This window comes from Crocodylus siamensis, chromosome 6 (genome assembly GCF_052110815.1).
Source record: "Crocodylus siamensis isolate JL-2025a chromosome 6, ASM5211081v1, whole genome shotgun sequence".
NCBI classification, from domain to species: Eukaryota; Metazoa; Chordata; order Crocodylia; family Crocodylidae; genus Crocodylus; species Crocodylus siamensis.
The window spans coordinates 11,288,676-11,309,872 of record NC_143400.1 but is presented as its reverse complement, the minus strand read 5'-3'; the positions used below and the strand labels follow the sequence as shown (position 1 = coordinate 11,309,872).

At 56.0% G+C, this 21,197-nt stretch overlaps 3 protein-coding genes across 8 annotated transcripts; 2 read left to right on the top strand and 1 right to left on the bottom strand.

Moving 5' to 3' along the window:
- Positions 1-1,325: 1,325 nt before the first annotated feature.
- S100A13 (S100 calcium binding protein A13) lies at positions 1,326-10,522 on the bottom strand. Of its 2 annotated transcripts, none has more exons than XM_090053376.1 (3): positions 10,384-10,522; positions 1,943-2,158; positions 1,326-1,531 (listed from the first exon to the last, which is right to left on the bottom strand). In XM_090053376.1, exons 2-3 carry the CDS (start codon positions 2,093-2,095, stop codon positions 1,394-1,396), a joined length of 291 nt encoding a protein of 96 aa, XP_089909502.1. In that variant the 5' UTR covers positions 2,096-2,158; positions 10,384-10,522; the 3' UTR covers positions 1,326-1,393. The 2 variants fall into 2 exon arrangements, with proteins under 2 accessions (XP_089909502.1, XP_089909501.1); XM_090053375.1 differs by lacking the exon at positions 10,384-10,522 and adding an exon at positions 2,780-2,953.
- Positions 6,028-9,265, top strand: S100A1 (S100 calcium binding protein A1). 3 transcript variants are annotated; one of them, XM_090051813.1, is made up of 3 exons: positions 6,028-6,163; positions 8,689-8,838; positions 8,993-9,265. In XM_090051813.1, the coding sequence occupies exons 2-3, from the start codon at positions 8,698-8,700 to the stop codon at positions 9,134-9,136; spliced, it is 285 nt and encodes a 94-aa protein (XP_089907939.1). In that variant the 5' UTR covers positions 6,028-6,163; positions 8,689-8,697; the 3' UTR covers positions 9,137-9,265. The 3 variants fall into 3 exon arrangements, with proteins under 3 accessions (XP_089907939.1, XP_089907940.1, XP_089907941.1); XM_090051814.1 differs by lacking the exon at positions 6,028-6,163 and adding an exon at positions 8,203-8,294; XM_090051815.1 differs by lacking the exon at positions 6,028-6,163 and adding an exon at positions 8,233-8,254.
- A 236-nt stretch (positions 10,523-10,758) lies between the features above and the next one.
- Positions 10,759-20,522, top strand: CHTOP (chromatin target of PRMT1). 3 transcript variants are annotated; one of them, XM_090053368.1, is made up of 6 exons: positions 10,759-10,940; positions 11,823-11,904; positions 13,446-13,599; positions 16,847-17,033; positions 17,215-17,352; positions 19,160-20,522. In XM_090053368.1, exons 2-6 carry the CDS (start codon positions 11,840-11,842, stop codon positions 19,360-19,362), a joined length of 747 nt encoding a protein of 248 aa, XP_089909494.1. In that variant the 5' UTR covers positions 10,759-10,940; positions 11,823-11,839; the 3' UTR covers positions 19,363-20,522. The 3 variants fall into 3 exon arrangements, with proteins under 3 accessions (XP_089909494.1, XP_089909495.1, XP_089909496.1); XM_090053369.1 differs by having other exon boundaries at positions 10,763-10,940; positions 16,850-17,033; XM_090053370.1 differs by lacking the exon at positions 10,759-10,940 and adding an exon at positions 11,030-11,212.
- Positions 20,523-21,197: the final 675 nt, after the last annotated feature.

Genomic DNA, 21,197 nt, shown 5'->3' with positions numbered 1-21,197 from the left:
CGGGTTGTTGAGGGAGTAGAGGAGCAGGGCGGGAGCTGGATTGTGGTTTCTGATATGGGGCTTTTCTCCCCAGCCTCTCCCTCCTGCCTGCCCTGCATCCCAGCTGGCCCCAGGCCCAGGGCGGGTGGCTGGAGACCACAGGCCAACAAGGCTGAGCAGGGGCCTGCTGTCCAGCCATTCCCCCCGCAGCGCTGAGCAGCACAGGGATGGTCCTGGAGTGCCCGGACACCTGGGTTGTACCCTGCCTCTGGTTGGAGCATGAGGTCCAGCACTCGCCACAAAGGCTCAGGTCAAGCATAGTGGCTTCTTGACCTAGCAGAGCAAATACCATGTATCTGTGTCCAAAAAGGCAGTTTTCCTGAACCATCTCGCAAGAGAACTGCTCTTCCAGCATGGTTCGGTACCCACTGAAGTGCAGTGGCTTTAAGCCCAGTTTATAGAACTGGGAGTCTCTTCCCTAGCTTGTTTCCAGGGCCTTATGGCTGAGGGCAAGCAAAACTCGGGGGCGTCCGAACCCCAAGCCTCCAGGCTGGGGCCTGCAAGTGGGATGCCAAGCAAAGATTTGGGAAACATCTGGAGCCCTGGGTGTGGGTGGAGGATGTTTGCCAATAGTAGGGCCCCTTATGGTTCTGGACTCTTGGATTTGGAATTAGTTCTGGCTGATTTGGCCTCAGATACAACTTTAAAAAAAAAAGTCCTGGCAGGGGAAACACCATGTATCTGGGTCCAAGAAGGCAGTTTTCCTTAAGCCTCCTGGAGATAACTGTTCTTCTGGTGTGGTTTAGTACCCGCTGAGGTGCTGGGGCTTAAAGCTCAATTTATGAGAATGGGAGACTCCTCCTTAGCTTGCTCCTGCAGACATATGGCTGAGGGCAGGCGAAACTTGGGGGCATCCGAACCCCAAGCTTCTGGGCTTGGGCCTGCACATAGGATACCTGGCAAAAAAATTGGAAATATCTGAAGCCCCTGGTAGGGTGGAGGATGTTTACTGGTTGTACGGCCACTTACGGTTCTGGACTGACTCACGGGTTTGGACTTGATTTGGCTTGGAACATAAAAATTTCTTTAAAAAAAAAAAGGCCTATTCCCAGCTTGGGCAAGGCACTTCTGCCCCATTCCTTGGTGTCCTGGGGGTGACGTGGGACATGGGGTAGACACCTACCCCCCTCCCCTGCTCCCACCCTCCCAGCTGGAGGCCTCTGGGTGCTGGTTTCATCCTGCTGGGTGTGGACCCAGCTGGGAGGCTGGAGACAGCGTGTGCATGGGGTTGTACATGAGCCAAGTGCCCCCTCTGCCATCCCCCAAGCACTGAGGCAACGCCAGACTCAGAGGGGAACCTTTATTCGTGCCCCCATGGCTGACAGACTGGAGCGAGCCCCCCAGGCCTGCCCCGTCACTTCTTCTTGCTCGTTTTCTCCCTCTTGATGTCTCGGGCCAGCTCCCCAATGAGTCGCCAGTACTCGCTGAACTTGAGCTCCTCATCACGGTTCACATCCAGGCTGCTCATCTTCTCGTCCAGGGATCCAACGTCCTGGGGGAAACAGGAGGGCAGCGGGTCAACACGGTGCTACCCACCCCTGGGCACATCTAGGAGCAGCACGCTCCGTCTCCACATCTGGACACAGCTCCCTGTCCTCTGGCAGCCACAACCAAGGCAGAGCCCCTCCCTGTGCCCTGCTCCTGAGAAGGCAGCATGCCTCATAGCTGGAGCAGCCGGGCAGGGGACTCCCTGCCATGGTATAAGATCTCCCCATGCTTGTATTATTATTACTATTATTATTGTTTCTCTAAAGCAGTTCCCTGCACCAAAGCTGGAGGGGGATGGATACAACCCCCTGCCCCAGCCACCTTCCCCCTGGCCCCGGGGACACACAGCTCAGGCCAGCAGCGCCTGGCCAGCTCCCCAGCACCCATGCCCCATGCCCCATTGCACCCCCCGCACCTTCATGAAGTTGGGCAGCTGGAGCCGCACCAACTCCTTGAACTCGCCGGCTGTCAGCGTGCCTGTCCGGCCCTCCTGGGCCGCGTAGGTGAAGAAGATAGAGACAATCTTCTCAATGGCCGTCTCCAGCTCCGTCAGCTCCCCCGTGGCCATGGTGCCGGGGCGGGGAGCTGAGGGCTGGTGGCACGAGAGCCGAGCTGGAGGGAACACGGGATGCTGCAGAGAGAGAGGAGTGCAAGGCTCAGATTGACAGACAGATGGACAGAGGGGTGGAGAAATCAATGGACAGATAGCCGGAGGGCTAGAGAGACAAATAGTGGGACAGACGGACAGACAGACGCAGGGATAAAAATGGGTGCACAGGCAGACGGCAAGCTGGATAGACAGTGGGACGAGTGGGCAGCTGCCGAGGCTCCCTCCTCCTGTCACCGGGGTCCTGGGTACCTCCCCCCCAACACGCTCCACGCAGCGAGTTTGGCAGGTTTCAGTTGGATCCACCCTGTTGCTCACAACGGGATGGTGTGGAGCCACCCTTGGCTTGCAAACACGCTCCCCCGGGCCGGCACCCAGGTGCTGAGATGGGGGCAGGTGATGGCAAGGGACAGAACCAGCCTAGAAAGCGCCCTCGCCCTGCATCCCACCCCTCTCCTGGCACGGCCTGGGCACGCGGGCGGGTACAGGAGAGGCCGCCGGCACCCAGAGCTGGGCGGGGTTGGGGTGAGGTACTGATCCCCAGCCCTGCCCCTCCCTCTGCACCGTTGCATGGCTGCAGGCCCCAGTGCTGCAGTTGCAAGCAGAAAGCCTGGCCCCGGGGCAAGGGGCCAGGCCAGCACTTACCCTGCTGTGCTGCGGGGCAGGAGGCGGAGGACAGGGCGGCCGCGTGCCCCCACGAGGGCTTTATACTCCAGCCCGGGAGGGGCAGAGCTCTCCCCACCACAGCAGTGTAGGGTTTCCCTGACACCGCCTACCCCTTCACCCCCCCTCACCAGCCACCTCCCCAGCTCTGTGCACGGCTGCCAGGTTTGGCACTGCCACTGCGGGCACCGGGGCTCAAAGGGCTGTCTGTGCAGCTCGGTTCAGCTCCCCCTGGGCGGATCCCGGCTCCAGCCCCGGTGGAAGTGATCCAGGAAACTGGTCCGAGCCGAGAAGGAGCGGGGCAGCGGCCAAGACTAACAGACATGTAGCCTCTGCCCCACTTGCGCCTCGCCACACTCATAACAAATGCAAGACATCCCCACAGTCCTGCCCGGCACCCCTCTTTCCCCATGGGCTACATGGGGACCTTGGCCTTGGCTACCCCTTGTGTACCCCAGCTCTGGCCTCATAGGGGTGGACAGTACTGGAGTTCGCAGCCGGCAGGGTCCCCCTGACGCCTGGCACAGGCGTCCCTTGGGCTGTAACAGGGTAACAGGGATGGGGGCAGCTGAGCGGGAGACACAGGAGGAGCCTGCCATGGGCAGGACAGCTTGGGGACAAGCCAGCCTGGGTGCATGTATGTATGTGCATGTGCATGCAGCCTGTGTGTGCATGCATGCACGTGTATGGTGCAGGGACCCAGGGCATGCTCAGCCCTCCCCACCACCACAGCCCCACCCCCACCCCCCACCACCACACAGCTCCAACTGCAGAAAATTTTCCAGTGTTTGTTCATCCCAAAATGGAGTACCCAGCCCCTCCCCGCCCTCACTGCACGTCCCTCCCCCGTGCCTGCCCAAGGGAACAGGCTGCTCCCCTCAGCCTGACCACTCAGGGAGGGGGCATCCCATGAAGGCCCAATCCTGCCCAGGATCCAGTCCTCCCATGGTGCCCAGGTCTCCTCCAAACCTCCTGCCCTGCAACCAGCAGGAACTGGAGCACTGCAATAGGCCACAGGGCAAAAAACCCTCAATGGGATATACATCTAAATAATAATAGTCATTGATATCCCCATTAAGCCTCTTCTGGACTGACACTGCTGGTGTAGCTGAGCCCCGGTGCAGTCAGCCCCCTGGCAGGGTGGGGTAGCCCAAGCACACGCAGGGTGCACACCCCCATCCCAGGAGCTCGTTGCACCCTGGTTGCACCCCTTGCTAACAAGAAGAACAGGCCTAACGCGGGCAAGCAGGGGCGACGCTGGGGAAGCCGCTGGCAGGGAGTCGGGCTCCCACCAGCTGGTACAGGTTGTACCGTGAGTCACGCTCCCCATGCAGGGGTTGGCTTGTGAGTCACAGCTTCTGTCCACTGGGTCCCATGTCCCCTGTGTGCGTGGGGTGCAGGGAGGGGAAGTGACACGGTCCACAGGACGGCGAGGAATGTGCCCCAGGCAGGAGAGCACCCTCCTCCTCCCCGGATGCCACGCAGGTGATCCCCAGTCTGCAGGGAACCCCCAGCCCCAGGTGGGGCCGGTGTCAGGTGCAAGTCCCTCCAGGATGTGGTACTTCCTCTCCTGGTCCTCTGGGGCACCAGCCCTGCCCCTGAGCACAGAAAGGGGTTGCATCCTGGCCTGGTGGGTCCCTGGCATCAGCCACAGCAGCCTATGAGCTTCTCTAGTGCCAGGGGCCAGGCACCGGCTCTAGGTACTTGTCGGTGGGCCAGGGGGATTTCTGGGCCCCGGGATCTGAACCAGGCTGCACTGTCTACACCTACCCTGCACCCCCAGGGCACACAGGAGTGAAGGGATACCGGGGACATGGAGTCTCAGTGCCGGGGGGCAAAGCTGTGTGCCAGCAGATGGGAACCTGCAGTGCAATGACCCATGCACAACCCCAGGGGCACACCAGAGACACTGCTGATGGCTGATCTGGGGGCCCAAGGGCCGCAGAATCTCTGTTTCTGCTGGGGGTCTGCATGAGAGCCCTTCTCTAACCACTAGGCCCCACTTCCCTGCCCCAAGCTGGGGAGAGAACCCAGGGCTCTGGGGCAGGCAGGGCTCCCCAGGCTCCATCCTGCCCTGTCCCCAGTGTCCTATGCCCTGGCATTAGGGAGTCAGACCCCCCGCTCCCCCACATCATTCCCCAGCCCCGTTCCCCTGTAAACAGCCAGAGCCACTGACCCCCCCCACGCCAGGATCTCGCTGCATCAGCACCTGCCAAGGCTTCGCTGGGGAGACAGGCCCGGCCGCCCCAGGCCCAGGAACCAGAGCGACTGGTTCCTCCAGGTCCAAGCCAGGAGGCTGCGACCTGCTCTGTGCCGCCATGTGTAAATGGCTTGGCATGTCGGGGGCCGCTCCCAGCAGCTCCCCTGGTAACAGCATGCCCAAGGATGTGCCAGTGCTCCAGGGCAGGACCCAGAGACCCCCTGGGAGCCTAGTGGGGTTTTAGCTGAGCTGGGACAGGGGCTGGAGCACAGGTGGGAGGTGGGGAGACTCATGTACTCTGCTACTGCCTGCCTCTGAGAACTGGTCATGTCACTTAGCCTCTTGGGGCCTCTCACCCCACCTGATAGTGCCAGAGGGTATGTGATGCTCAGCCCTGGGGTCACGACAGCTGGTATAGCTGGCCCCCTGCCCCCATGATGTCTGCGGAGCTGCGTCTACACAGGGACCCTGGACCTGGGCACCAGCGCTGTGCACCCAACAAGACACCCTCAGCCCAGAAGGGGCAGGAGCGATCAGCCCTGGCAAAGACCCCTCTGCCCCCAGGACCAACCTGCCTTGGTGGCTTCCCCTGCCACAGCAAACTCCTCCGTGCCAGGGCCAGGACCAGGGTGAGCTAAGTTTTAATTCTGCCCTGAGATCATCTGCGCCCTCAGGCAGATCTTTGATCAGCCCCATGCCTCAGTTTCCTCCGTGCATGGGTCACACCACAGCCTTGAAGCCTGCTCTGCTTCCAGGGGCCTGCTGGAGCTCTCCAGGTGCCCTGACACCTGGGTCCCTGGTTACAATTCATGCCCCTGCAGGACATGACAAGTTCCTACTCTGGGGCTACAGGATGCAAGGCCAGGGATAAGGCTGGGGGTGCAGGACACGGCCCCCAAAGAGGAAAGCTGCACCATCACACCACAGAAACACTCGGTGCCAGGCTGGGCCCCGAGCGCAGTGGGGAGCATGAGGGTGCATCTTAGGAAAGGGAAAGAAACAGCTGCTCTGGCTTCCTGGCTGGCCTTCTCCGTGCCTGGGGCGGCTGCCAGGGACTGTCCAGAGGGTGGGCGCTCGTACCCGACTCGCACAGGCACACACCGGACAGCAGGGCACAGCGGCTGCAGGCTCCAGCAACAGCTCCCCACGCACTCCTGCGTTCACCCGTAAGTGGTGGCTTCGCCAGCTGCCCCCAGGGTTGGGGAATGAGCTGGGGTGGGGGCAGCCAGCCAGGATGGGCTTGATCCTGCTCCGGGCCACCCCGGTGACTCCGGGGGTTAGCTCACCCCTGCAGCCCAGGAGTCAGCTGGGTATCAGGGTCTGCTAATGACATGCTAATTGGAGGGGGCAAACAGCACCCGAGCTGTGGGGGGCAGGATGGGGCCCCGGGGGTGAAAGCTGGGGGGGCCGGAGGGAATTCAAGGGCCAGGGTCCCGGCATGGGGGCAGGCAGCTTTCGTCCCCAAGACAGGAGCTGGTCTGGTGCCTGGGGTGGCCACGGGCCCCACCCTGCCACATGCCAGCCTGCCCACACCAGAGCTGCCTGGCCTGAATGGGCTCTCTGTCCAGCTGTAAATAGTTGTAAACAGCTCCCCCCCTCCCCCCCGGCCTGTGACCACACCAGGACTGGGGGTTGGGCAAGCTGCAGACTCGGGGCCACATCCTGCTTGGTGCTGAGGCCACCATGAGGCCTCCACTTGCACCCCCTGCCCTGTCTCAGTGTGCCCCACCCCTCACCTGGCTGCTCCCAGGAGTGCCCCAGGGGCCAGGACTCTGCAGCCAGGATTAGCGCTGGTGACTCATTGTAAGGGCCCAGGGCCTGACAGCTGCCCTTAGTGTGACAGTCACAAGGACAGGCCCCGGGCAGGCAGGCAGGCAGGAGGCCTTGCATCACCCGATTCTGCTGGGGGTGGACCCCCAGGGACCCAGCACTGAGGTCCAATGAGGCTCAGCGCAGCCCCGGGAGCAGAAATGGCAGCTGCCTCTGGGGTGGGGCAGGGCACATTGCACAGTGGCCAGACAGCGGAAGTGAGGCCGGATGCCACCCGCAACATTGGAACAAGCACCCTGATGAGCACCTGAATCGGCATCTGGGACAACAGCGGGGCCACGCCTGGGTTCTTGCGCAAAGCTCTGGGATCGGGACCAGGATCGGGGCTGGGAGGGGGCACCAGGGCACAGCCAGGGCCCCCCAGCCCGCTCCCAGCTCCAGGCCCTCCTCTAGCTCCCTGCAGCCGGGGGCCATCAGTACCCCCCACCCAGCCCCTGGCCTGGGGGTCCCACCTGGTGCCCCCAGCCAAGCACAGCAGGGTGCGGAGCGGGGCTGACAGGAGCCAGCGGGACCAGCTGATCCAGCAGCACAATACGGTGCGGCTGGCAGCCCTGCCGTGCCCCCCTGCCGTAACCAGAGCTGCGCCGCTCTGGCTTTATCAGCCCGGGCCAGCCTGGGAATCCAGTTTCCCAGCTCCGGCGTTACCGCAGCAACCTTTCACCGAGCAATTCTTCAGCAGGACAACGGGCCTTTCTGTGGCCGCGCCACAACAGGCCTGGCGGCCGGGGGGGCTCGGATGCGTCACCCGATAGGGCCCCCTGGCCACCTCCCTTTGTCCGGCGGGAGACACCTGATCGCAGGAGCCTTATCAGCTCACTGGGTGCATTACAGCCCATCCGGCTGGGTCTGGCACAGCTCAGAGTGCCCTGAGTGTGCCCAGCCCTCAGTCTGGTGCCGGCTGGGACACAGTCCGGGGTCTGCACCCCTGTCCCGGCATTGAGGGGATAGTGGTGGGCATGGGGGGTCCTGGCCTGGCACCAGCCATAACCCCATACCCTAGCCATGGCACGGTGCAGGGTCCATACCCCACGAGGCCAGTGCTGCCAAGCCAGGGGGTTTCCATGCATGGAGATGCCAAAGACCCCCATCCAGTAGAGCTGGGGGTGCAGAGGCATCTCCAGGGGTGAGAGACAAGGGGTGCTGCATGCATGTGCATGTGCACAGGGCACAAGCACGCAGGCAGTGAGCACCGTGCGCTTCACCTGCCCCGATGGGGACAAACGGGGCCCCCGGGGCATTTATGTCCCTTTAAATCAGGTGATCACAGCCGGCAGTGCCAGCCAGCCCGTCTCGCCGCAGGTATCAGATCCTCCCGCGGGGAAGGGGGGCTCGGGCTGACATACTTAAAGTCACTGACCAGCCACGTCTCTCATTCGCGGCTGCCGGAGCAGGTGGCTGTGCAGGCAGCCCAGGTGCAGGGAGCCCAGGTGAGCCCAAGGGCCAGGGCGCAACCCAGGGAGAGCCCAGGTGAGGGCCCAGCCACAGCTGATGGGCAGCGGGGAACACGGGTATGGGGTGCAGAGGTCGGGGGGGCTTCCTCAGGGTCCTTGGAATGAGACAGAGCAGCAGGGAGCTCAGACCCGGCTGCTGGAGCAGGACCGTGACCCAGGGGCTCTCCCCAGGGGCCCTGATCCTGCCCACAGCCACAGCTGCATGCACCCCAGTGCAAAGCACCTGAGTCCCAGGCACCTAGCAGGGCAGAATGAGGCCTCTGGTTACCCCAAGGCAGGGGGGGAAGGAGCTGCTTGGTGGCCTGGAGGGGACCTGCGGCCACAGACGCAGCACTAGGGGGGAGCGCAGCACAGGGCCCCTGTGAGCCCCCCAAAGTCTGCCCCCCTTAACTCTTTGGGTGCCTTTCCAGGCCGGCAGGATGGAGTCACAGCTGGAGAGTGCCATGATGACACTGATCACCATCTTCCACAAGTACTCGGGCAAGGAGGGCGACAAGTACAAGCTGAGCAAAAAGGAGCTGAAGGACCTGCTGCAGAGCGAGCTCAGCAGCTTCCTGGAGGTGGGGGCAGCTCCCAGGGCAGCCGGGAGCTTGAGGGGCAGAGCAGGGGGGACGGGGGAGTCAGGGACAAGACCTGGGGTCCCCTCGCCACGGGCTGCAGGGCAAGGGAGTGGGCGGGCATCCCTAACCCGGCCTGGGGGTGTCCCTGCCACAGGTGCAGAAGGACGCAAGTGCCGTGGACAAGATCATGCAGGACCTGGATGATGACGGGGATGGAGAGGTGGATTTCCAGGAGTACGTGGTACTGGTGGCTGCCCTCACCGTGGCCTGCAACACTTTCTTCTGGGACGACTCCTGAGCCCAGGGCCAGGCCCCAGAGCCCTGTGGGAGCCGCACTCGCTGCCCCATCCCCACAGCCCCAGCTTCCCGGCTCAGAGCCAGCCTAGACCCCGCTACACAGAGCCGTGCATTAAAGCCTCCGACCAGCCACTGCGTCACGTCCTTTCCCGTGCGCCAAGGAGGGGGCACAGAGACCCCAGGGAGGGAGCAGGAGCTGGAAGTGCCATGTGTGGTCATGCTGCACCGCAGCGGGCACCTGCCTGGGCTGCACCTATCCTGGGGGTCAGCCCAGGGCCATCCTCATCCACGGGGAAACCCGTTTGGATGTGGGATACTGCAAGGGTGGGAGCATGGGCACCTGGTGCCCAGCAGACACTGCAGTCTTGGGGCCAGAAGCAGGTGCCACACCCCAGCGCTGGCTGGAAGAACTTGTTCCTATTTCCCATCCCAGTGGAAAGGAGCCAGTGGGGAATAAACAGCCTCCTCCTGGCTAGGGCTGAGCCCGCACCGCACTCATGTCGGGAGTGCCCTCTGCTGGGCTGGCCTGGTCCTTGGCACCGCGCAGCAACCTCCACCTCAGGCTGGGAGGAGGCCAAAGCGCCCAGCAGCACAGGGAGGCAAAGTCTTCCGCAACATCTTTTATCAGAGCAACTAAAGTTGCAAAAAAGGTGTTGTTTGGACACACACATCCTTCCCAGGCAAATAACAGACATTAAAAAGGGTGAGAGATGAAAGAGGGTCACAAATCCTGAAGGGTCAGGCTGCCACAGAGCAGAGCTGATGGGAGCAGGGGTGGGCCAGGGGCAGGTCTGAGGCGAGTGGGGAAAGCTGGGGCTGGGGCCCTTCGCCATCTCTCGCTGCCCCAGGGCCGGCCCCCTCCCACAGGACTACCCTAGCAGGGAGCATGGGCTTGGGGGTAGTTGCTTGGGCCACAGGCAGGGCAGGGTGGAGCGCCCAGGCCTCCCCCAGGGAGATGGGCCTCACCAGGCAGCCACAGCCAGGGCCCCAACCCGGCACCAGGCCCCGCCCCTTTCCTGAGACACCCCCCCACCCATTCCTTGGGCCGTTAGCCCCGTCCATTCCCCTAGACACCCCGCCTATTCTCCTGCCCCACCCGTTTCCCTCTAGCCCCGCTCATTCCCTAGCCCCACCTGTCTTCAAAGAGGATTAACCCCTCCCCCCGTTCCCCTGGGCCCGCCCATTTCCCCCGAGACCGCTCCCATTCCCTGGCCCCGCCCACTCCCGTTTAGACGCGCCCATTCCCACCTCCCTCTGCCTGCCCACGGGAGACGTCACGTGGAGGAGGAGGAAGGAAGGTGGTCACGTGTGTCAGGGGTTCCCCGCCGGTATGTCGCGTGTTGCAGGAGAGTGTCACGTGGCCAGGGAGGCGGTCACGTGCTTCAGGGGGCTTCCCGCGAGGGCACGTCACGTACTGTAGGGACGCGTGCGTACAAAAAACTAGGAATTCTTGCCATAGTGATAGCGTCACGTTCTGCCCGGGCGGTGCCTGCGCAGCACGTGTCGCGACTGTCTGGCGGCGCCTGCGCACTGCAGCTTCCGAAGCTCCCGCCGGGGATGTCACGTGGTGTTCATCCGGCGCCTGCGCGTCGCGGCTTCCGGCCGCCATTTTGCCCGGCTCGGCGCGGTGAGCGGGCGGGGGAGGGGCAGCGAGCGTGAGGCGGTGGCGGCCATTTTACCTTGGGCGCCGGAGCGGGCGGAGGGGAGCCGCCCGCAAATACCCACCCACTCCGCCCTGCTCACCCCATCCCAACCCCGGCTCCCTGTCCCAGCGCGGCCCGGAGGCCTGGCTACCGGCTCCTTCGGTGAGGGCGGCGGGGCGCCGCGCGGGGGGGCTGAGGAGGCCGCCATTGGCCTGCGGCGCGGGCTGTCGGGGGCGGCGGGGCTAAGTGTCCAGCCCTGGAGGAGCCGGGCTGGGCCGTGCGCCCTTTCCCGCCATGGTGGGCTGGGCCCGAGCGCCTGGAGGAGAAGGGGTTGGCTCCGCGGGAAGCCGAGCCTGCAAAGTATCATCGACCGCAGCCAGCTTCCCTGCCCAGAGCAGGGGCCGGACGGCTGGCTTTGCAAGCACTGAACTTGTGTGAGTGCATAAATGCTATGACCCTCGTCAGGACAGCTGGGTGGGTTTAGGAACCTCCTGCCAGGTGCTGTCCACCTCGGACCTGGCGGACTCTGTAATCCCCGAGCTGTGTACATCTTCCCAATGTGCCAATGTGAAAGTTGGCCTCAGGTCAGGTTGCAGCTGCTTTGGGAGATGGTGCCGCATTTTCTCTGCTCAGATACGACCCAAGTTCACTGAACGCATGACTGAAACTGGGTGTGTTGGGCTCCTTTGGTCCCGTAAAGACTGAAGAGCACTACCTGGATGCAGCTATCCATCCAGAAACTGCCACGTGCCCGTGGGATTCAGTGGTTAGTCAGGCATGTGGGCATGATCTTGGCTGGTGCTGAAACATGACACTAATTGGATGCGTAGTAAGTCTCTTCATCCACTACCTGGAATAAGGCCGCGCATTGAGAGAGGAGGTGATGCGCATTTTCAGCACTCTTTTGTCACATCCTCGTGCCAACGCTTCTTGGGCTTGAGGCTCTCTCCGCAAAAGGGGCTGTGGCTGTGCGGTGGGGTATGTAGTGAACCAAGCATGTGGTCTTGTGTGTTGCCGTTAAATCTGCCTCTTGTTGCTTTCCAGATTCTCTCACCCCGAAGATGGCTGCGCAGTCGGCGCCGAAGGTTGTGCTAAAGAGCACCACCAAGATGTCTCTGAACGAGCGGTGAGGAAGCCAACAGCAACTTCAGCTCATAAGAAATTTGTACTTAATTTGTCACTGTGTCCAGTGTCAAACCAGCGTGGTTTCTGCCCTGTTTTAACCTAACTAAAACCAAGTAATGGCTATGCACCTCTGTTTTAAGTCAAGACACATGTGGTACACAAGGTTAAAAGGGCAGTTATTTCAGAGGCTTGTGTCAGTAACTGTTAATAATTTGAGACATAACTATGGTGGGCTGTGTTGTACAAAGAAACCTCGCACACTCCCTTTTTCTTCCACATGTTTTTACATTATATAGTTGACGCTGCAGCATGGTAGCATGTTACCGGAGCTGCAGGAGGCTTGCTGCTTTGTCCGAGGTGGACACACGTGTGGTGTCGCCTGTAAGAGGCATGCAGCAGGCCACAAAACCAGCCCAAAGGCCCTTTAACAATGTTCTTGGACCTTGTAAGAGGCAAACGCTTCGCTTCATCTCCATCTCTCTCATTTCTTGGCTTCGCTTTCTTATTTCCTCTGTTCGATACTCTGCTGCTCCCTTGCGTGCTCTCTCTCGCTCTCTCTCTCGCTCGCTCGCTCTCGCTCGCTCTCTCTCTGCCATAAAGTTTTCGCCAATATAATACGAACTAACAGCACAGCTCCCAGTCGCATTTCACTTCCTTACTAAATCACTCTTGGATTAAGTGTTAATATCATTAAGCCAAGGAGAAATGAAGTCATTTTTATGCAGCTCATGTTCTAGCGAGCACTGCGTGAGATGTAATCTGGACCAGTGCTTGAGGCATATTCTAGAGTTGGCTAGCCAGCAAGTTCTCACTATACCTGCCTGCCTGTGGTGGCTGGGCTAGTCCATATCCATAATTCTGTAAAATTTTAACTTCATCAGCTTGTAGAGCTCTCTGAACACCATAGAAACCTGACCTTGTATTGATAAGGAAGCTTACTTCCTGGCAGTATGTACCCTTCCATATAATTTTTAAAGGTGGAAGATCCTTACTATGCCAAAGAATATCCTGGATGCAAAAGCAATCCTACTATAATATATTCAGATAGCAGCATCTGGCATCTTTGAAAGCGTTGTCCCTGAGGTTTGTTTTTCTGGTGTCAAGGTGACACACCAACTCTACTTACAAGAGATGTCCCATTAAACAAGTCAGTTTTCTCCCCTTCTTCCTCCCTCCTCCCCCAAACCAGTTGTCTTGGCTTTGCAGTCAGATTTTAGTGGGCTTTGCTGTTTCTTTGTAACGTCTTCTCCCATCTGTCATGGTCATCACTGCTTGTTGCTTGTTTTTTTTCATACCTTCCACCTTTAAAAGCAGTAACTTTATCACTTTTAAATTAATGTGCTGCACTTTATCCATATCTAAGTTTCCGATTCTTGCACGTTTATGGAAAACGAGGATACGTAACTCGCATATGATGATCTGAGTGTACCACTTCTTACTTAAGGTCATGGGATCTGGCGATCCGGTCTTGAGAGCCATGAAATGCCAATAATTGTTTTTATTAAAACTTTATTTAAACACCCATTTTGTTCGACCTTGAAGCTTTACTAATATGCTGAAGAACAAACAGCCGATGCCGGTGAATATTCGGGCAACCATGCAGCAGCAGCAGCAGCTAGCCAGTGCCAGAAACAGAAGACTGGCCCAGCAGATGGAGAATAGACCTTCTGTCCAAGCTGCCTTGAAACTTAAACAGGTGAGAGAGGGGGTCATATTCCACTGCAGACAGCTGGTGATGCCTATCAGCAGCTGGTGATGCCTGTCAGCAGCTGGTGATGCTGGTGACTTTTCAGGATGTGATGGATTTCAAAAGGTGTTCCTGAAAATGAGAACTGAGAATTTTGGGGGGACACACAGAGAAGTTAGAACCTCCTACTGCCACTGAAGAGCAGTAATGTTTCCACAGCTTGTCACTGGCTAATACCCCTGAGTGAAGCTGGCCTGCCTGTCATGCCTTACCTTGCTTATTGTTTAAATCTCCTTCTTGCTGTCTTTCTCTTTTCCCAGATGAGAGGGGGCTACTGCTGGGTTTTACCTGCTTTCACTTCCTGCCCTCCCGCAGCAGAAACATTCTTACACTGGTCTCTGGATCTGCTGAACCCTTCATTCCTTAAACTACATGTTCTTGTACTGCAGGGTGTGGCTTCCAGTTCTGGGTTACCTGCTTGATGCTAAGTATCTGCCTTTTGTTTTCCTCAGTAGGTCCTGTTGCCAGCAGTTGGCTGGGTACATTTTGCAGTGTTTGTTGCTCAGTAGACATGCCAGAGTAACAGAGTATTGTATCTGTTCTAGTTCCCAAAATTAAGCACATTTGACTTGGTTAACCCAAAAAGTCATTTAAAATGTACCTTTCCACTGCTTTGTTTTAAAGCATGGGGTTTGTGAGATGTGAAGCCTTGCTAGGGTAGCAGTAAGTACACAGTGCACAGAAAGAAATTTAGCAGCGCTGGTAACGTAGCTCATTTCAGATGGGTGAGAAACTATGTTAGTTAATGGTTGTGAGTGTACGTTGTCCTGTGATGATTGTGTGTTAGAGCAGAGGGAGGCTTGGAGAGTTCCTCTTGAAGTGGTATAGACACGTACGCACAGTGCAAGGATATAAGAGTATATTAAAACCTGGATTGGCAGGGTGGTACCACATAGCTGTGTACTAGCTTTAAATGGCACCACTCTGACTCAACCAGAGCAGTAGTTTAAATATAATCCCTGGCATCATTTAGCACACTAGGAGAAAACCCTGGAAGGTTAGTGGTTGAGTGGCTCTGTCACATTGCTAGAATCTCTCTCTGGGGCATGTGCTGGGGTCTTCTGCATGAAAGAGCAACTGCATAAGAAACTGCCTGTGAGCCATCTGTCCTGAAATCGGACCCAGGTGTTGGTTATGTTCATAAAATCATAGAAAACAAGGGTGGGAAGGGACCTCAGGAGGTCACATCTAGTCCAGCCCCCTGCTTAAAGCAGGACCAGCCCCAACTAGATCATTCCTGGAGCTTCTAAACAGAAGTTGTACCAGCAGCTAGCTGAAGGCTCCAGCAGGAGAGTCTTGGAGTATAATCTCATAAAGGTTTCCACCTGTGATACCTGAACATTCCCTTTGTTACTGGCTGAACTGGGGGACAGAAAACAGACAGTCTCATTGAATGTCATCTGTTTACAGTCTACCATTGGGACAGCAAGCGTGCTTAGCAGTGTTTCATCCTGAAAGCTGATCTGAATCTTGCTCAGGTGTTTGAGCATAAAATGTAGGGTGAGGTTCTCGATGGAAGAAGCCAGTAGAATGCAGCTCCATTTCAGCCAGCAGAGAATGTGGCAGTCCAGTGAAACCTGTGGAGGCTGAGGGTAGAATCAGCTGATTAACCTCATGTTGAGTACCTCGGAAGGCATTCTGGAAATGCATGTAATCTAATGTGCAGGTGCAACCAGAAGGTGGGTAGCTTGGCGTGCTGAGACTAGTCGTATTCCTAGCTCATCTTAAAGATGAGGACAGCTGCATTTTTGTCCCACTGGGGAAATTTGAGCACACTCATAGTGCTGAATTGCTGTGCAGAGGCTATCACCTACTCTTACTCAAAGTTCAGGTATCTAGCATTCACAGGAGCTTGGCTGGGCTCTGCCTGTGTTGAATGTCCTGGCCAGGATGCCCCCCAGAACCATGAACAGGTTGTTAATTTCACTATTTCTTCAGGTCAGCCAAGAACAGATCTTTAAAGGGAACTTCCATAGACTTGGTACAACCTGGCTGGGTGGTCCCTGGAGAAGTTCCACAAAGGGGATCTTGGTATCGTAGGAGTCCATCTTGCGGGGATTGTCGTGTGTGCACTGTTGAACTGTTAGAGAAGCCATGTCGTCATAGCTATGAACTGTCAAGCTCTCTTTGCTCGGAACAAGTGTGGCCCCGCTGCGTGCTCCCACCCACAGGCTCCACCAAGCAAGAAACTTTGTAGGGCCCTGTCCCAGTGTAAGCAGTGGGGAAGTGCAGGTGCGCACATCCCATGCAGTTCTTGTCTAATGGGTATTCTGGCTAAAACAGTGAAATGGCAAAAACTTGTGCCTGTAACTGAAGACACAGCTGATGTGGGATTAGACTGCTGCAACAGCTGTCCAGAGACATTCGGGCATGCAGGCCTTGCATTTGTTAACATATTTTTCCAAACATGCAGAACCCAGGACAGGGTCTGATGCAAACAAACAGCAAAAGTAAGGCTGAAATGGATTGACATGTCCAATATAATCTTAGTCCATGCATTCCTTGGACTCGCGGTACATTCAGAGAGAAGGAATAGTCTTTGTAGTGGTCTTTGTTTCTTGCCTCTTCTGCCTCCTAAGTGGGTGTAGTGGTGAGGGCAGAATCTTAGTTATGTAAGAACCCACAACCTTGCTTGGTGCCACAGATGCTGGTGCGCAATAGGCTTGTTCCGCTGAGATCACTGGAACAGAAACTCCAGAGTGTCTGACTACTGGAATGCAGCTGCACAAGTCTCCTGTGCTTCTAGAGCCCTGGCTTTTTCTGCTGCCAAATCGACATTGTGTCTCAAAGCACCTGTGGGGCTCCTTGCTGGTATTAAGCTCCTGCCCCATGTGGAACGCAGCAGCTCATCTAAGTGATGAAGCATTGGCTTTGCTTGCAGCCGCAGTGGGAATGTCTGCAGGTACATCTTGCCCTTGGAACTCCCAGCTTTGAATCTTTTCACCTCTGTTCTCAGCAGGTAGTTTACAGTGCTTTGCGAGCGCTCTCTCTCCCTGGCAAGAACTTTCTTTCTCTAGGAGCTGAACATACGCAATGGATTTGTGGCCCTTCAGAAGATTGTTCCTCCTGTGCTTTTGGAGGTTCTTTTCCATCTACACCAGTTGCTTTAATCCCTGATAGCTACATGACTTTTGTCTCTTTTTTTTTCTTTCTTTTTTTTTTTTTTTTTTTTTTTTAAAAAATCCTTCCATTCTAGAAGAGCTTAAAGCAGCGTCTGGGTAAAAGTAATATTCAAGCACGATTAGGCCGGCCAGCAGGACCCCTCGCTCGTGGTGCCATGGGAGGAAGAGGGCTGTCTATGGGTCAGAGAGGCTTGCCACGGGGAGCCATGCGTGGCGGACGTGGAGCAAGAGGATTGCTGAGAGGAGGCATCCCCCTCAGAGGTCAGTGTACTCCATGAGTCCAGGCATCCACTTTAGATGTTTGACAGCAAACAAAAGCACCTGTGGGCATTGTGTGGTCTAGGGTGGGGAATAATTCTGACAGCTCAGCAAAGCCTTGCTGAGCTTGATGCCTGTCTGCTGACTCACGTTTTCTTTTTATCATCCTCTTGCTGCATCAAAGGTGGGAGTTTACTTCGGGGAGGATGTGGGGTTTCCCCTAGAATGGGCCTGAGAAGAGGTGGCATCAGAGGTCGTGGTGGACCTGGGAGAGGAGGCCTGGGCAGAGGAGCTATGGGTCGTGGAGGAATTGGTGGCAGAGGTGAGTGCATGTCATTTTGGAAGGAATGAAGGGTAGAACAAGCTGGAGCATCTTTTCGTTTTTAATCTGGGTTAAATTATAATATGCATAGGCAACTGTATGCTAGAATTTCCATGAACAGCTCCCCTTTGTACCCAGCGTGCAGCCTCATATTACATGCATCGCATTTCCATTTGCTAACATGTTAATAGTAGCAGTGTTGATGCTGACGCATGAGATCCATGACAATTTCATTGTTGCCCGCAGGGTTCTGAATAGCAGCGGTGAATTAGACCCGGGCCTCATTAGTGTCATGCTGCCCGTTGGGCAATGCTTCAAGTAGTAGCAATCACACTGGAGTAGAGTCGTAGATAATGAGGGTTGGAAGGGACCTTGGGAGGTCATATCTAGTCCAGCCCCATACTCAAAGCCAGTCCAGCCCTAACGACACCCCAGCCACAGTAGTTTATCTACATGATCTGGAAAGAGCTCTTCTGTATCTGCCAGCTTTCCAGAGCATGAAGGAAATATAACCTTTGTAACTATTAAGTGTTAAAACCTCTCTGTGTTTAAATAAGAGGCTAAAAACTATTCATAAATGGGGGCTTTAGCCCTATACCCAACTAATAAGTTTCTTAGTTTCTATTTATCTGGATTCTTTTTCCCCTCCCCCCACTTGGAACTGAACCTGACTGTTAAATACTAAGTGCTGTTCACAGTACAAAGTACTATATTAGGGAGGTCCCCAAATGAGAGAGGCTGGTGCTGGAGAAATATAGGATGTGACTCATGGAATATCACTGAAAGTGAAACTCTAGTCATGATTCAAGCAAGAATCAGTCAGTGGGACTTTGGATGTCTGTGGCTGGCCTTCTGCTACTTAGTGCTATACCATGCAAGAACTTGAACTTCCTTGTTTTGTGAATTAACTTTGGGACATGAACGTACTTACTTGCCTAGTTCCTCTGGATTCTAATGCTGAAACTGGATGTGCACCCGGTGGGGTGACCTAGGCTAGGCAGCAGCTGATTTTAATCCTTTGTCACACCTCACTGCATAAACCAGTTCTCTCATGGTTGATGTACCTAGTAACTGGTCAGCACTCTGAAAACCAACTAACTGAATTATAGTGATACCATTACCATGCTGTAGCTACTGTTGGTTGGTTTCCTGTAGACAAGTTCTAGGCTTCTGTCTCATAAATCAGACTATGCTTCGTACTGGTCAGTTGGTCTGACAGGCGTATAGAAATCTGTATTACCTGTTGGCTCTGTCAGAACGGCTCTTGTTGCAGATCTTGCTAAGTCTAGATTTCTAGACATTGCAATAGCAGGGTCTTGCGCAACAGTAGATGCCTGGATGTCTGGTTTGAGGGGAAAACCACTGCTTCATGTCAATTGCCACTATATTAAACAATCAGCAAGATGCTCACAAATAGCAAGTCTGCAGTTTTTGCAGTGCAGTCATGTGGCAGCATGCATTTAGAGTGGTAGACATGTGGCATTCGACAGTGCGTTACTGTGCCTTAGACAAACCTGGTGCACAGGGTGACAGCTGAGGAGCGTGAAAGTCTGGCAGGGAGACTATCAGAGGCTTCATGGGGGTGGATTTCAAGGAGGAAAGAACCGCACTTCTGGCTCAGGAAGGAGGCAGCCACTCCCAGCCCAGGGGCAGCATGGGAGACAATGCCCCATGGACAAGTGCAGTGAGCTCAATGGGAGGAGGAGGCGAGGACATGGCCAAGTTGAAGGCACGAGCTAAACCGGTGCGATCCTTAATGTGCAGCCGTAGGTGTGATGCAGCACATAACGGCTCTTGTCTCACTCAGGTCGTGGCATGGCAGGCCGGGGACGAGGGGGCTTCGGTGGCCGGGGCAGAGGCCGAGGCAGAGGAAGAGGATCCACGCGCCCTGCGCTAACCAAGGAACAACTGGACAACCAATTAGATGCTTACATGTCTAAAACAAAAGGACACCTCGATGCCGAGCTGGATGCTTACATGGCTCAGACAGATCCAGAGACCAACGACTGAAGGGCCGTGTGAGAGACTTGTTGAAGTTGATGTGTATGTCAATACCCATAAGCTAAAAACGGAAACCCTGATTCCTGCTGGAAGGAGCTGCAGGAAGGGGGGCAGCCCTGTCCTACCGAAAGATCCAATTTTAGTGTGCTCCTTTTACATTTTGATACTCTGTGTTGTATGAAACTTCTTCCGGATTGTTTTTTTTTCTTGTATATATATTTCTTTTCCGAAGTCCTCTGAACTTGAATGTGACAGACCTGCAGTCATCCACTAGATTCGGTGCTGGGGATGCTCAGCCTGCCAGCCAGCACTGGCACACACTGTTCCTCAGTGCTCGTGAGAGGGGAAGTGCTGCACGTCTGCTGCGATGCATGCTTTTTAGGGGAAGTGCTCCCTGGTGCTGAACACAGGCTGCGGGATCCCATGGTTACGTGCCTCGTCCACTTGATGGTTCTGTTCAGGTTCAGAGTTGATCCTTTAGAGTGGCTCAAGTGGGAAACTTTCTTGACATTTGCCATTTTGTCATTTTTTTTAATTGCAATAACTCCAAAGGTACCAAAATTCATCGTCCCCTGTGCCTGTCACACCAGTCCAATCCAGGCTTAAGGATGTAGTGCTTGTCTCTAGACATGTCATGATTTCATTTTGTATCAAAACTCTTCTCCCCTCCCCCTTTCTTCCCCAGCTATCTACTTGATTGCTGGGGTTCTGTTACTGACAGCACAGAGGACTGACTTTTTTTTTTTCCTTCCTTTTTTTTATTTGGGGTATAGTTTGAATTTCTTTTCTATCATGCCTGAAGGGACAGCACTACTGGTTTCTACATACCAGAACCTAGAAGACCTAGTTCGTGTATTAAGGATGTTGAAGCAGGTCCACGCACAGCACCTATGAAAGGAAATCATGGTAGAACCATCTTGGAAACACTGGGTCCACAGTTGGTTGGAGTGACAAGTGTAACCAAAACCAAGCTTTCGGTCCAGGCTGACTCCAGCGCCTCCTGGGCACATTTTGAGAATGGGGTTGGTTTTAGACATTGAGAACGGGTTTGTTCTCCCCCCTCCTCTCCCCAAAGTTTTAATTTACCACCATTGTGTGAACTGTTCCAGTTTCAATGGAATCTTGTATTTCTGGTTCGTTGTAACAATGGAGAAACAATGACAAAAATCCCCAGGGCTCTGGAGCTTTTCTTTTGAGTGCGTGAGAGGTAATCCTGAGGGGGTCAAGCACGGTTCGTGCTGTCCTTGCCCCAATACAGTTGAGTGCAGCTCTTGCTCTCTGCCTTTGGGGGTCAAGCTTCTTTCTAAGCAGTGGCAGCATCTTTCCCCTGCTATGCAGCCACTGCCAGAAACCACATTTATTACTAGAAAGTAGGTCCAGCCACCCCTTCCTCAGTGCTGGCTCCTGGGTTGGGCTGGAGCAGCCCTCAAACTGGGACTGGGGGGTGCTCCCAGGGCCTCTGGACTTTCTTGAGGCCCCAGCACTGTGGGGCAAGCGTTGTGCTGCATATGGGGAGAAAGAAGGAAACTGCCTTCCAGCATCATGGCTTTCCTGGCCTGGGCCCTGCCTGGGGCTGCTAGTGCTAGTGGAAAACGTGAGGTGCTCCCGCTGCCATGCTCATCTCATCTCATGGCAGCTGAGAGTTGCATGGAGCCAGCATAGGCTTCCCAGTGCCTGCCTGGAACTTGCCATCTGAACTTCCTCAGCTCTTCTTTGCCACCCTTGGTCCCTTCTGCAGCTTGTGGTGACAGCGTTAAAGAGTCTCATTCATTTGTTAACTGTGTGGCTTGAGTGAGCTTCGGAGGGTTTTCCAGCCTCCCTGTTTCGAGGTTCAGGGGTTTGTG

What these genes read in the sequence shown, in the direction of transcription:
- CHTOP (XM_090053368.1), top strand. Translation starts at nt 11,840, where the DNA reads ATGGCTGCGCAGTCGGCGCCGAAGGTTGTGCTAAAGAGCACCACCAAG. An exon ending in AGGAGGCATCCCCCTCAGAG is followed by an intron (nt 17,034 to 17,214) that starts GTCAGTGTACTC and finishes GCTGCATCAAAG; the next exon opens with GTGGGAGTTTACTTCGGGGA. An exon ending in TGGAGGAATTGGTGGCAGAG is followed by an intron (nt 17,353 to 19,159) that starts GTGAGTGCATGT and finishes TGTCTCACTCAG; the next exon opens with GTCGTGGCATGGCAGGCCGG.
- S100A13 (XM_090053376.1), bottom strand. Translation starts at nt 2,095, where the DNA reads ATGGCCACGGGGGAGCTGACGGAGCTGGAGACGGCCATTGAGAAGATT. An exon ending in AGCTGCCCAACTTCATGAAG is followed by an intron (nt 1,532 to 1,942) that starts GTGCGGGGGGTG and finishes TGTTTCCCCCAG; the next exon opens with GACGTTGGATCCCTGGACGA.
- S100A1 (XM_090051813.1), top strand. Translation starts at nt 8,698, where the DNA reads ATGGAGTCACAGCTGGAGAGTGCCATGATGACACTGATCACCATCTTC. An exon ending in AGCTCAGCAGCTTCCTGGAG is followed by an intron (nt 8,839 to 8,992) that starts GTGGGGGCAGCT and finishes TCCCTGCCACAG; the next exon opens with GTGCAGAAGGACGCAAGTGC.